At 38.6% G+C, this 14,497-nt stretch overlaps 1 protein-coding gene and 1 long non-coding RNA gene across 3 annotated transcripts in view; one reads left to right on the forward strand and one right to left on the reverse strand.

The window, feature by feature from the left end:
* Nucleotides 1-14,497, forward strand: part of LOC308178278 — a 25,721-nt gene continuing 11,224 nt past the window's right edge. Inside the window, exons 1-2 of one of the 2 annotated variants that reach the window (XR_013939666.1) lie at nt 1-185; nt 14,083-14,188. This is a non-coding gene — a long non-coding RNA (uncharacterized lncRNA). Of the gene's footprint in view, nt 186-1,742; nt 1,863-14,082; nt 14,189-14,497 lie in introns of those variants that run through there. The other variant, XR_013939667.1, reaches the window with a different exon arrangement.
* Nucleotides 6,450-10,172, reverse strand: LOC308178026 (parvalbumin, thymic CPV3). The gene is made up of 4 exons (XM_080555992.1): nt 9,448-10,172; nt 8,938-9,070; nt 8,403-8,512; nt 6,450-6,837 (listed from the first exon to the last, which is right to left on the reverse strand). Exons 1-4 carry the CDS (start codon nt 9,506-9,508, stop codon nt 6,812-6,814), a joined length of 330 nt encoding a protein of 109 aa, XP_080412118.1. The 5' UTR covers nt 9,509-10,172; the 3' UTR covers nt 6,450-6,811.

Here is a 14,497-nt window from a genome sequence, read left to right on the forward strand (position 1 = left end):
CCAAAGCTGCCCCTTTCTGAAGGGCAAAAACACAGTGCGGTTCAGTTCCCTTCTGCTCAAAGACGCCCAGTAGGTGAATAAGTAGAAACGCCTTATTTCTAGGGGTAAAAAACAAGGTTTGAGAGATGAGATCCACAACTTTGAATATCTTGAAGGACATGTCGTCCCAGCATCATGTAGTGCAGGTAATCCTCTCTCCATAAATGGGTGCATTACATTTATTCTGGTTATTTTTTGTGTGGCACATATTAGGTAGCTGCATTTAACTCATGAAGCACTTGAAAAGCTTTTCTGCTGTCTTTCAATTCCAATTTAATCAAAATTCAGTGTGAATTTATAAGTAGAGACAGATACATGGTGCAGAACAGCGATACATCTCTTACAAGTATGAAGCTTGGGAATCTGAAAAAAAAACAAGTTACATAATTGCCTACTTAACCACCTAAAAAGGTGTAAAAAATATAATTGCACATCTTGCACTCTTAGGTTTTTCATTTTCCACTTTGTCATTATTTTGGTTGCTCTCATTGCTCTTTTAGTGTCTATGTACTTCCAGCGCTAGTGATGTCATTCCAGATAGTCTAATCAGCCTCGTGAGTTGATTCCTGAAAACCCAACGTGGTGCTGAGTGAGCCCAGTGCAAAATAAAGATGATGTAAGACTGCAGTAATTTAATATTTAATCAGTCTGTACCCAAAAAGTGAGCAGTGTAAGCAAGAGGGAGAGGAACGCAATTTTCTCCAGGGCTGGCAGGGTCAATGTTTAGGTCTGTCTTGCATCCCAGCTGGGATGCTGTGTCTGTAACCCACCTGGTACCTAGCCTGAGGGAGATAGCTGCCTTCTGTGAGGGAGGGGAGGCACAAAATGGTGAGGGTTACCTTCTGTAAGGAAGGGGAGGCAGAAAATGGCGGGGTATGTGTCCTGTGAGGGATAGGAGGCACAAAATGGCGGGGCATGCCTCCTGTGAGGGAGGGGAGGCACAAAATGGCAGGGTATGCCTCCTGTGAGGGAGGGGAGGCAGAAAATGTCAGGGGCCGCCATCTGTGAGAGAGGGGAGGCACAAAATGGCGGGGCATGCCTCCTGTGAGGGAGGGGAGGCACAAAATGGCGGGGCATGCCTCCTGTGAGGGAGGGGAGGCACAAAATGGCGGGGCATGCCTCCTGTGAGGGAGGGGAGGCACAAAATGGCGGGGCATGCCTCCTGTGAGGGAGGGGAGGCACAAAATGGCGGCGTATGCCTCCTGTGAGGGAGGGGAGGCAGAAAATGTCAGGGGCCGCCATCTGTGAGAGAGGGGAGGCACAAAATGGCGGGGCATGCCTCCTGTGAGGGAGGGGAGGCACAGAATGGCGGTCCTGGGCTGGCTGTGAGGTATAGTGTGCCAGGCAAGCTGCTGGAATGAGGCCTGTAGGGCTGGCTCAAGGCAGAGTGTGAGCATGTGAATTCATGTAAAGGTAGTACATGTGTGCAGGTTTGTTTTCCATGGGTGCGGAGCTCAACACTACCTTGGGTGTGACCTTTTCTGTCTGTGCTCATGGTGTTTAACCCAAACCTCTTAAGAGCTAAGAAGCTGTTGGTGTTGCGTGAACTGGACTGGTTGGAGGGACACCATACAGCGTTTCCAGTCACTGTCAGCCAGGTCTTGAACAGCTGTAGGAAGTGTTTCCAAAGCTGCCAAGAGATTCTGATCTGTACTTTAACTTTGGTTTTTCAGAGAGACCATAGGTTAAAGTGACTCCTCCCCCTGGCCAGCACAAAAAGCATGAATGGGAAGGTGCTGGTGCCATGAGGCTTACAGGGTTGCTCTGAGTTCATGTTGAATAAGTATCAGGCCATCTGCCTCAGGATCAGGCATCCAAAAACGGTAATTCTAGCTTCCTACCCTACAGCTGTGAGTTAAATTTCAGTGCTTTGCTCAGATAAACCATTTGGAGTTATGGCCTGTCAGTTTAAAGGTTGTTGCACAGGTGAGACAATTTCTGGGAACATCCAGTCAGTATGGAATATATCAGTTAAAAAAAAAAAAAAAGTTCCTCCCTGTCCATGCTATACTGCAGGGCAGTGGTGATCAGGATGGCAGGCCAGAAAAGTTAAATTTCTTTATTTCACTCGCTTTAAGCAAAACATGGAAATCCTTGAAATTGGTGGTGTAAGTAGTCAGGTTTATTAATTTCTTACCGAAGAAACTATAAAACCATAGTGACTGTGGATTTTGGTTTGGGTTGGGATAATCGTTTAGATGTGTGTTTGCTTGGGACTTAACTAAGATCCTGGTCTATGACTAGGATGCCTGTTTACTGCTGTAATACAAATACTGTTGCAAGGGATGAATTGTGGAGTCATGTATGGTTGGACAGTGGATACTCAGTGTAACTGGTGATTGATAAGGAAGGTGTTTCCATGCCAAACTTTCTTTAGGAAAGGAATTTATGTATGTGTAGTGATTGCTAAAATACAGTTCTGCTCAGTGCAATCTCACATGTAATTTTATATCTTTCTTGGTGGAAGTATTTATGAGAATCTACAAAGAGGAAGTGATAATAGATTCAATTAATTTAAATTATTACATCTCTAATATACAAATTAACAGGGTGGGAAGGAACTTCAATTGTGGTTCCAATTTCATCCCATCTTCTTAATTGTATGTGCAGTAACACCACACCTTGGCATTTGCAAAGTGACATCAGATCTCCCTGAGTTTGAAATGTGATTCCTAGCCCATGATTACGTAAAATTAAGCTGCTGCATAAGTACTTTGGAAATTTGACAGAGGACAACCTCAGCATCAAGAGACAAATAATTAAGGACTTTATTAGTGCTTTCCAATTTATATTAAAAAAAAGTTGGAATAAGAAATAATATCTTCAGCATTGTACAGTCATACTTTTTGGTTTGTTGAGCCTGCTTCTAGGTACTATTTTGAGCATTTCCATCAGCTGCATAGTAACAGACTTAACAAAAAGGTATACTATCAATCACTCCGGGTGTTGGAGCTGACAGCTGTAAGTAAATACAGCTGACAGCTCAAATAGCTGTTCCATTGACAGTATGTGGTCTAAATGTGTTAACAAATGTGTGGACTCAGCAGTTTGGGATTAGTTTCGCAAATAAATTACAAAATAGTGCTGTGATCCAGCAAAAAGCACAATGCCTGTGTATCCCTAGTCTGCATGCTTTGTTAATTCTGTACCAGGCCTTTGTAGCTGTGTGTGAAAATGTAACAGTGCAGCCAGCTGCGAGGGTTCTGCCTCTGTTCTGAAGAGCATTGTTCATCTCCCCCAGATTTGTTCTTAGTGTGATGTCAAGGAATGCGAGCAGCTATCTGAGTGTCACGGTGAGTAGAGATGGTTTAATAACAGTTGTGTACGCTTTGCAGAATCCAAGGTTCCATAGTGGAAGGTAGTAAATTTATACTAGTTTTGGTTACAGTTAAGGATACAGAGTCACTGAATAGCAATAAAAACCCTACTTTCATGAAAAACTGGAGATATTTAAATGTTTTGATTTGTTTAATGTGTTGGGATAGCCTAGGCATTGTCTGTAGACTGAATCTGTAGTACCCATGAAAGAAAAGCTGGGAAGAGTGGATGAGGAAGGGGCTAGACAGGTAAAAGGATTTCAGTGCTGAAGATGAGTAACAGTAATATGTTAGTTATTTCCCTGCTGATCACAGCAAGACTTGAAAGAGAGAGAATTACATGAGGAATTATGTCATAGTTTGATGTATTTAAGGCATGGTATTGTTTTTTTCATGCTGAGAGGTTGAATAGGCCACTGTTTATTCTTTTATATTTTAAATTTAATTTTAACTGTTCGCAGGATATTTTTACAGAGTATTATGGGGTAAACAATGTAAACATGCAAAGGAACTAAGGAGACCTGTATTCTTGCTGGAATCATAAGTATTCTGGTGTTTTCTAAACATGTATTTTTATAGTTGTGTCTAGTAAAAAGTTTTAGAATATAATTTACAAGTGGCAGTTCTGGTAACTAGTTGCAAATTTTATTGCAGTCTGTAAACATGATTGTTAGCTGTAGCCGATTTCTGAATACTGTCTCTGGTCAAATCTTGGTACTGAGTATGCTTGATTAAGGCAGTCCTTATTTCCATTTCATTTATTACAACGATTATAGAAATTAGCTGCTCATGTTCTTCAGTGTGCACCAGTATGCATGTGATAAATGATGCAATGTACTGTGTCCTTACAATATGGTTAATATATTTTTTCCTTCTTTGTCAGTCAGTAGGCCCCTGTGCGGGAGCTTTCTCAGTTACAACTCCCTCCCTGCTTGAAAGCAATCAGAATTCAGCATACCATGTCTGTAGAATGAGGCTTAGCCATGACATTTTGTTTTAGGCCATGGAGCGGAAAGGTATCTCTGTCAGTGAGAAAATCCAATTTGAGATATCGCTTTCATGGGTTTTACGGACAAGGCCAACAGCATTTGAAAGTATGATTTAGCACCTGAGGGACCCCAGGGAAGTGATAAGTTGATTTTACTTTAAAAGTTTCTTCTATTTCAGAAATCCTACGTCAGAGAGTTTCCCTTTAATTAAAATGCAAATTCCCACAGAAACCAGTGATCTGCTGCAGTAGCTGCCGTACTTTGGAGCTTTTTTTTCAGGTACTTTTTATGTGTGTGTGATGGAAATGTGTGGAAGGATTTCTTTAACTGCAGTACTTGGCGTGCTAGAGATATCTCAAAATAGCTCAGAGTAAGTGACTTGTATCTTTCTTGTTTTGTACTGTAGCACACAACTTGTATCAAATAATAAGCTATAAACAAACAACTGAGGCATGTTTGAAGCTAGTAATGATGCACAAGTTTATTATAAAGACTTTACATACAACTTGGGTAAAAGAAGATAGATATCAGGGTAGTTGCCAAAAAGTGCTTCCCTAGTCTTTTTGTTCTTTGGCATCTTGATTGGTCTTAAGTAAGTTTTGTAGCTCAGATGTTTTACAGGAACTTCTAATGCAGACAGCTGGAATATATTCTGTTTTCTGGAAAATGAAGAGTTCTAATTTCACTGAAAAACTTTTTTTGGGTCAGGGCAGTGCATAAATCTTCTGTCCACCTCCTGTCCAGTGACTGGCTCCAGCAATGTGTTGCATCTTAGTGGAGAATAACAGAATTTGTACTTTGCCTCTGGGTTTCTTTGTGTAGGAACATGGTGAAGAGGCTGAGATGTTGAGAGGGGATAGAGTGCAGAGTGTAACAGCAACTGGAAACTTCTTTGTTTTACATGCATTTTCCTGCTTAATGTAATATGGTTAGTCAAGGTCAGGAAAGTTAATTGTCAGTGAAATGGAGAACGGTTTGTTACTTACATGTGAACTAGTCCAAGACCCTTCTGTCATCAGGCTGGTTTCGTTGCCAAGAACAAACTTTATTTCTTGTGAATATCCAGTGACATCCATCTTATGCTGTGAGAATCTCCATGGGTCTGATCCTTATCTTGTGTAAATCTGAGTAGCTTTGTTCAAGTCCTTGATACTCTCGTGAATTTTGCCAGGTGAGAACATTTCTTAATGTTAAGAAATATTATTTAAATTCAGTGTTAAATTTTTATCAGTTTGTTAGTATTATTTTTGCACAATAAAAGGAAAAATGTCATAATTGTTTTAAATTCTCACGTGTCCTGAGTATCCCAGTGTATGAATAACTAAACTAAGGTGATTTAAAATGTTTTGAAATGGGACAAAAATTCTATTTTCAACCATCAGCTGTTAAGAGGTATAGGGTAATATATACATGTTTAAAGCAGTAAATGTTTCTGGCTGATTCTTCAGTACTTGGCTCCTAGAAGAGTAATTGGGTGTAGAGAAGGCATTAGAGGTGAGTACTCAAGGATGAATCATGATTGTGTTTGTGCTGCTGTCTAGTGAGAAAACTTTAGTGTATTTAAATGCTTTCACTCCAGTGATGAATACATTCGAGGCTAAGAGGAATTTCTTAATTACTATTATGTTAGGCAACATAGCCCAGAAATACCTGCTAGAATACGTTGGAGCTTTCTCAACATACATTTCTGCAAGTCTTTCCTCCACACTTTTAGTCTTCCCTTTGAGAAAAATTAAAAAAAAATACCACCAAGAAGGACATCTTTTGCTTCCCCTCTGTTTTTTGAAGCCTTACAGTTTATATGAAGCCTTAAGCCCACAGAGGCTTTTTTTTTTTTTAATTCTTTCCGCAGGAAAGCATATGATTTTTAACTTCTCTTGGTTGGTTAGTGTAAAAAAATACAGCTTGAAACTGCAACACTCTCATGTAGAAACCATTTCCTAGGCAAAATAAGAAAAAATACTGCTTTTCATTTCAAAGTCAGTAAGAGATGACTCTTCACCTACCTGCTAGCTATATCTGAGCCCCAGGTCTTGGCCTAAGAACTGAGGGTTTTGAGGGCTTCAAGCTTAATACAGAAAGTCTAATGTAGGGAGAACTCCCACTGTGTTCAATCAGATCTATATAGGAGGCTCTGATAAGATTAAGATCTTTGAGAGATTAACACTTTCTGTTAAGAATTCATATGTTTCCATTTATTGTTCAAAAAAACACAGACAAGCTGCAGTAATTAATTTTTATTGGATATTTTTAAGGGAAGTGTCTGGTAAAGTAGAGTTTAGAACATGCTGAATGGTCCACACAATGAAAAAAAATCATTAATCAGTGTTTCATTATATTATTAAGTCAGTGAACAAATAACAGACACCGTCGAGAGAAATACATAAGGGACTGCTGATTTTCAAGGTTTTGGAGTTTTTCTTGCAGATTCATCCCAATTCCATCTTGTTTGGTCTTTTTGAACCTCTAAGATTGCACCATTTCCTGGAATTCTGTGAAAAATAAGACGATACTTACAGTAGGAATAGTAAAATAAAAGGATTAGGAAGAAAAGATTAATGGCTTATCAAGAGATTTAGAATCGAAATAAACAGAAAGCAATTACCTGATAGATGATCAGAATGGGAGAAACTTGCATGCAAGAGAGACATTGCCTAAATTTCCTGTTTAGGCAGACAAATCTAATTAATCAAACAGCAGATGGAAAGGCAGTGATTTGCTGACATTTATAAGGAATAATAAAGTGCCCAGGATAGTTTTAGCTTTCTCTGCTTAATAATGATTCTGGGCAGAGTTAATGGAATGGCCAATGTAGAATCAGAGTAAGCAGACCTGAAGCAGGATTAAAAGTGAGTCCGTGTGTCTTACTAGCTATTTGTAGTGCTTCAGCAGTTGAGAATTGTTGATTTAGATGAGAGGATAAAGCTAAAAATGTGTGAAGCTTCATGTGGTATTGTGGTGTTCAACAAGATACCAGCATTAGGAAGATTTTTTTGAAGTGTTGTCTTCTGTGAGTTAAGAGCATCTGATCAATCCTGTCCCAGAAAGACTCTATTAAATATATAGATCGCTTCATAAATCATGTGTGGTTGCTCTGGCATGTTTCCTAAGGAACTGGATTTAATTCCTTCCAAAGAAAGGAGCAGAAGAGTCCTGTGCCCCTAGCGCAGTGAGCTGGGCAATCCGCACGGCAGCACATTCCCTGCGTGCACTTCCCTAAGCCCCTTTCATGCTCGCTGGGCAGCTTGCTGCTCGCGTGGGACAAGCTGCCATTGGCTCCAGGCCTTTTTTTGTGAGTGTGTGCTTCCTGTCCAAAATGAGACCCAGAAGGGTGGAATTAAGAGATGGCGAGGTTTTCACCCTGGGCAGCCATTAAACCACACCATCGTTTCCAGGGGGTGGATGCAATCTGCTGCTTCCTAAAACAGCCGCTTCTTATCTGATGCGTAGCCCGGCACCGGAGGTAAACAACCTCCATCTGCACGCACAGAGCCTTCTGTGGTATCTCGTGTCGGGGTAGTGACACTTGATCATGCTGTTCTCCTTATTATGCAAAACTAATAGTCAACTGTATGCTGCTAGCTCCTGCACATTGAGAGTGATTTCACTGAAACTAGCAGCATTTCTTTAGGGAGATACTCCTGTAAATGAGCCTTTGTGCGTGTTGGTGATTCTGCTGTGCAGGGCTGGTTCTTTTGTCCTTGTTTCACATGCGTGTAGCACAAGTGAACTGGTGATGCTTTACATCAGAGTAGGTGGGAGGAGAAACAGGGAGCTGTTCATTGCAAAGCAACTGGAAATTTATGGGGGGCAGTGAGGAAGCTCCTTAGAGCAGCTGGGTAGTTTTTTTTCTTTTTCTTTTTGACTTGCTTATGCATGAGGAGTTGCAGAGATGAAGCTGTAAGGTCAGGGACCATTTCTGCATTCATACAGGTCAGTACTGAAGGGGTTTCAGCAAATTAACTGGAGGTACATTAATGTACCATCAATATAAAAGAGAATCACGCATCACTTACAACATACCTTGAGGATCTTAGTTCTACATAGAAATAAATACCTTCAGCCCCAATTTTACCGTCCCCGTCGTGGTCTGCAGCTGCCAAGAAAGTCTTGGTTTCTGAGGCAGTTAACACTCGGGCTCCACACTCAAACCTCTGAAGGAAATACCTAGGTGGAAAGCACCTTTGATTATGATTTTTCAGAGCATACAATTCTTTTGTTGGCCGTATTATCACACTGATAGCTATCTGTAAATAAATTATCTACCACAAACACTGGAGGGTAAATTTTCTTCATGTACGATTCTGCTTTGTAAGTCCAGCCCTGATACATTGGATTCTGCCCACTACCAAAATCCAGCCCCAGGGAGTAGTTATTATTTTTTTCTGTACTAAGCAGTAACGGCAGGTATTTACTAATTTGGCTTTGACTGTAGGGATTGTCTACTCAAATGCACCATTCACAACCTGCTGAAGGGTTTTTCAATGTTTAGCATAACCTGAGGCACCCCTTTATGGAACAGTTCTGGAAAGAAAAAAGTGGTAATTTGTGGATAGGCTCTTACTAGTTACAGTAACACAGAAAATCCTTACTTGAGCTCATCTTCCTCGATAAAGCCACTTTGGTCATTGTCGAGAATCCGGAAGATCTCCTTGAGCTGGCTGCTGCTCTTTTTAGACATCCCACTGATCTGAAAGAATTTTTTGGGACTAAAGGAATCTGGAGCTGAAAATAAATTAATAAATAAATTAACCCCAGAGCACTATGTTTACTGCTCCTAAATGGTCTGAGGATGCAGCTTTGTTACGTTTTAATTGTTCTAAACATGAACAGTAGGTGAAGGCTGACAAAGAATACATTTTGCTATACTGCACAATACCCTGGTAAACATCAAGAAATCACAGGGCGATAGGTTACGAACAATCTCAAACCACCCACAAATAGAAATCTCATGAACAAATATACTGTGACAGCTGCTACGGAAAGAGACTACAGAAGTCTGTTGAGAGTATGTGCTTGTCCAGTATGCTTTTGGGACTGAATTAGACTTGCCATGTGTTACACAAAATAATAGATTTTTAGAGTTTTAATTGTTTTCTCACCTTGGCAGTCACGCAGAGCAGCAGCAATGTCAGAAGGGCTTAGAATGTCTGTGAGGCTCATCTTAAACCTGTTCAAAATAATATATTGCAAAGAGATTTATGAAATGCAAATGCATCTTACAGCAAATTGGGTTTTTTATGTTTTGAGGAATACTATTTGGCTAATGATTTCTAAAGGTAGATGAACCTATTTGATCAGACTGAAATTGCTGCTGTTCCTAAGCAAATTAGAAGATCTAGTATGCTACTTCTTTAAAAATAGTACTGCTGAAATAGTACTTTTTAATGAGATGGATCACGTAAACAGTATTGTGAGTTGATGTACAATTTTTTAATCTTTTTAATCTATTACCTGGTTAAGTACATCATAGTAAACTCAATATTACCATTAATCTATCAATGACTCTTACTGGAATGCGTGGCATTTGGCAATACAAATAGCAGTATAGACAGTGGGAAACAATAAAGTCAAGAATGTTTGCTTCTGTTTTCTCCCCCAACAGCTCTGAAGAATAAAAAGAAAACATACTTATCTACAGAAGGTCCATCCACATGTAATTCCAGCAATTAAAATCTTAGAGCAATGGTTATTGTACTTACTACTGGTGCAGCTCTACACAGTCATGTCATTTAACCAATCTCAAGTCAGCTGCTCACCTTTATAGTTTTCTCAGCTAGGTAAGGAAATATAGCTGAGGAGATACCAGGCAAAATAGTATTGTTGGCTCTGGCTTGCCACTCTGACTTATAAAGGATTCAAAAGGTGACAATAACCACTACTTAGGTTACTGTTTCATGGATCAAATGTTTGATTTGAGACCTAGCTCAAATTTCTTCCTTAACTAATTAAACTTTTCTTTCTATTTATATCTTATAACATGGACAAGAAGAACAATGTTTTTAATAAATCCACTTGGGATTAATTAAGTATGACTCTGCCATCAAAACATAGTCTTTCCAACTCCAAGTGTGCTAAAGATTTTCAGTTAACCTCTGGACCTTTCAGTTGCTTGCTGGAAGCTGACGCCAGCAGTCAAAGCCTTATGAAATGGAACTAGGTTGGTTTCCTGAAGTCTGTCTGTCCTTTGGAGCATATAAAGGAAGTTGGAGATGAAAGATTTGAGGTGACAGTTTGTCCTTCTGACAAAGATAACTTGTCACTGGGGTAGAGGAAAGTGTGGCATAATTTAGGGGAATCTTTCTACAGTAGGCTTCATTTCATGTGTCCTGATTCTAAATTACAGTGCCGTCCCTAGTTGGGGATAGAACAGAAACCAGTGCGTTCCTTGACAGCACAACCAAGTAACTAAGCAAAGCTGAATAAGCTAATCTTCTTGTCTGTATCCTTGGAAGATTATGTATGGTCTACTTAATAATTTATTTCAATTATTTTAAATTATACGAAATCAATAATAGATTTACTTGAAATCATAGGAATCAGACTTTGCTGTTGTGGAGACAGAGGTATGTACAGTTTACAACACACATACTCAATTTCCCTAATGAGAAAATAAAATTGCAGGTATATAATAATGGACTTTTGTGTGTGTGTTTTTCGAGATCATTGATTTTGGAGGGGAAAAAAAAATTGGAACAGCAGAAATGAGGTTTTCCTTCTAAGAAAATATAATCTATTTCATCATTAAGGGGGTTTATGTGGACAAGACTCTAGGATGAAGTCCAATAAAAGAACACATGTATTTTGTTTAGTTTATTGTATAATGGTCTATTATGGTATGTAAATTAATGTTCTCTTAATACCAGAACGCTGTTTTTTGTTTTTGTTGTTTTTAATAGTGGCAAAAATTATAAATTGAGCAGTAAAATAGAGTAGTAGTACATCTAAGGTGGTTCTTTTTCACATTGGTATAACTTTATGGAATGTGGTAGTTTTACTCATTTATTTAATGTCAGTGAGAGAAGTCAGGCATAGCATCTGTTTATGTGAAATTGGGTAGAGAAATATAAATTACAAATAACATGAGAAAGCAAACATCAGTTAATTACAGTTTTACCCTTTTTTTGATATCTCTTTTGTACAAAAAAAAGTATAAATCACAAATAATCAGACATAACGATAAAGCATCCCAAATACTAGCTGCATAGAAGAATGCTTTCTTCTATTTCTTTCAGTATGAAAACTGTTTATAGTGACCTGGAAGGACTCCTTCCTATTAAATCTAAGAATCATTGGCTGAAGCAAATTAGAATTGTCTGAAGAAAACCGAATGAACAATGCTGATTTGTATATATTGAAGATCTGATCTCAGGTCTCTTAATGTTCTTTCCATTTAATGTTCTTTCTTTAATGTTTCCATTTAATGTTCTTTCCTCTTTGCTTAGTACGGTATGTTCATATTGCTTCCTACCTAAGATTTGCATGCTGTTATAATCTGCAGTAGGAATGAAGTGCATACATGCTTTCTGCAGATCCACTCTGAAATAATTCCCATCATTGTACGTACATTTTTACACTCCATTGTGAATTTTCTCCTTTATGTCCATCTCATGTTAATATGAGATTTCATAGGCCTTCATACTGCTTCCCTTTGACATATTTTATAACCAAGATGTTTCTACAGGAAAGGTTTTTTTGACCTCTGTAATGATGCTATTGATTTTACTGAGAGCAGAATTTCACTGCTGGACTTCATAGTAGCCTTCCTTTATTTTTTCTTGCTCCTACAAACTGCTTGCTGAGCTGCTAGCTTTCTGTAAATCTTTGACTTGTCATACTTCACTAATTATTAAAAGCCAATGATGTAGAAGAAAATGATGAGATAAAGGTAAGTAAATAATACTCAAGCTCAAAATATGTCTGCAACTTATTCAGGCATTGTATTAAAGTATAAGCAGCAAATGCTCAAAGAATGGCCTCGGGTTAGCTCATACGCTCTGTTGTGGCACACAGGGTTCTGAAATGTTTCTACATGTGGCAGAGAGTATTCGACAACAGTAAAGTAATCAGAATGAATGTTATATTAAAATATGATGTCAAATAGAAATGAGCTAATTGCTACAATAGGTTCATTATTATTGCTTATGCAGGGATATTGTAACGTTTGAAATTCAATGCTGACAATGGAAGTGATGCTAATCCTGCCTGAAAGATGACTTACAAAAGCCTAAAACAGCTGAATTTCAGAATCAAGTTGATGTCACTGTATATTGATACATGTGGGAATCTAGGGTTACTGGTATTTATTTATTTATTAATGAGACTGCATCTGAAGTACAGGTTTCCCTCTACTACAATAAGAATGAAATAATCAGGGATGACTGTATTATATAAAGGGATATCTTAACTTGATAATCTATCGTACAGCTAAACTATTCGGTTGCTTTCCTCACTTGTGGGATATGTGTTAAATTAGTTGACTGTAATCACTGTAGGGGCTCAAAAACTAAGAACTGTAAAAGAATATTTATAAAAGATAATGTGCAGGAAATGTAATGCTATAGAAAAAAATACTTATTCCACAAGAAGAGCAGTTGCTAGGTAATGAGCAGTTTACAATAGTGCAAATTCTGATACAGAATCTGAGTATTGCAGTTTCCAGGAATGGTTGCACTTGTTCCTGCAAATTACAAGAAAAAATATTTATTTTGATGTTTTTGTTTGTTTGTTTTTGCTCTACTACGGAGTTTTGGAAGTGCTGTTGAGTTTTTCTTCTTAAGATTTATGTACTTCCATAACTTACTTCTGTTCTTTTCCTCCTGAGATGTCTCTGCATGCATTATGCATTACAGGAATATTAGCGCCTTTTTGTGTTTGTTCGTTTCAAACCTCTGGAAGTGAGCTTGAAGATGTAGTTCTGAAAAATACAGAATGTTCATATTGATAAGTTCTTGGTAGCAATCTTCTACTTTTTACCTTGAAATAAATTCATTTTCAGTGAAATCTGACAGAAACAACAACAAAAAAATCAAGTACCATTAACTAATACACAGAGAAAAGTTGTATTTTAGTAAATAATTGACAGGTTGTGGACAAGTCTTGTACTCTTTCTGTTCTGTTTGGTATAAAGTACAGTTAATTGGTAAATCAACCCAAGACATGACTTGAAGCAGATGCAAAGTAACGTCAGGAGTTGTCTCAGATGAGATCAGAGGAGAGGTGTTAACCTGAGACCAACTACGGTAGTGTAAAGAGATGCTGTAGCAGCTGTTCTAAACCCCAAACAATTCCATCTTTCAGCCCTGGTAGCGTTAGGGCTAGAACAGTTGTATAATGATCCTGGATAACAGAGTCTGCCTTTGTAGTGAGCTTGGAAGTAACTAAAACAGATACTCATCGACCTATGTGGTTGGTCATGAATGCTGATGTCTCAGTGGTGATGGCAGAGAATATCAGAGTGAATATCAGCTGCTATCACTGGAAAGGGTCTCTGCAATGTCGTGTGTTACATCTTGCTGCTTCAAGCTGTCTCTCAAAGTACATGCTTTAATTGTATAGAAAAAATTACAGAATCCTATCTGAGTGGCCTCTTGGGCCATAGTCTTACCACATTTAGCAGAGAGGTTTAAGAACGTGGTTTACTATCTGAGTTTTATTTTGTACTTCACATTATTACAATGAACGATGAAATCCAGGCCTCAGAAGCCTCAGTGACGAAGCTTTTTTTGCCTTTGCAGCAAGCAGAGGATATTACCCAGAAGACTGAGCAGAGATCTGGACTGTTGAATCCAAGCTACAGGATACATCCCACAGCACTGTGGGTCTGGAGCTAAACAGAGACAGGTATTTCTTGTGTGTTAGGAGCAATGTCACGTGTGCTTTCCCCAGTGCAAGTTATGTCCTTATCATTGTGTGTAAATGAGAAAATTTCAAAGTGATAACATGCTGACATTAATAACATAGCTAGTTCATAGAGATGGTTCTGAACATAATACTTTTCCACTTAAAAAGCTGTCCTGGAAGATCTCTGCTAGCATTATATATGCTATGTGTTTGTCTTCAAATGCACTTGCAAGTGCTTCTGTGACTCAGTAACACTATTTTCTCACTGTGACCCTAAACATAACTGTCTAAGATGTTTTTGACTGCTGT

This window comes from Anser brachyrhynchus, assembly GCF_964034855.1.
Source record: "Anser brachyrhynchus genome assembly, chromosome: 15".
Classification (NCBI taxonomy): Eukaryota; Metazoa; Chordata; class Aves; order Anseriformes; family Anatidae; genus Anser; species Anser brachyrhynchus.

What these genes read in the sequence shown, in the direction of transcription:
- LOC308178026 (XM_080555992.1), bottom strand. Translation starts at nt 9,508, where the DNA reads ATGAGCCTCACAGACATTCTAAGCCCTTCTGACATTGCTGCTGCTCTG. An exon ending in TGCTCTGCGTGACTGCCAAG is followed by an intron (nt 9,071 to 9,447) that starts GTGAGAAAACAA and finishes ATTTATTTTCAG; the next exon opens with CTCCAGATTCCTTTAGTCCC. An exon ending in CGGTAAAATTGGGGCTGAAG is followed by an intron (nt 6,838 to 8,402) that starts GTATTTATTTCT and finishes TATTTTTCACAG; the next exon opens with AATTCCAGGAAATGGTGCAA.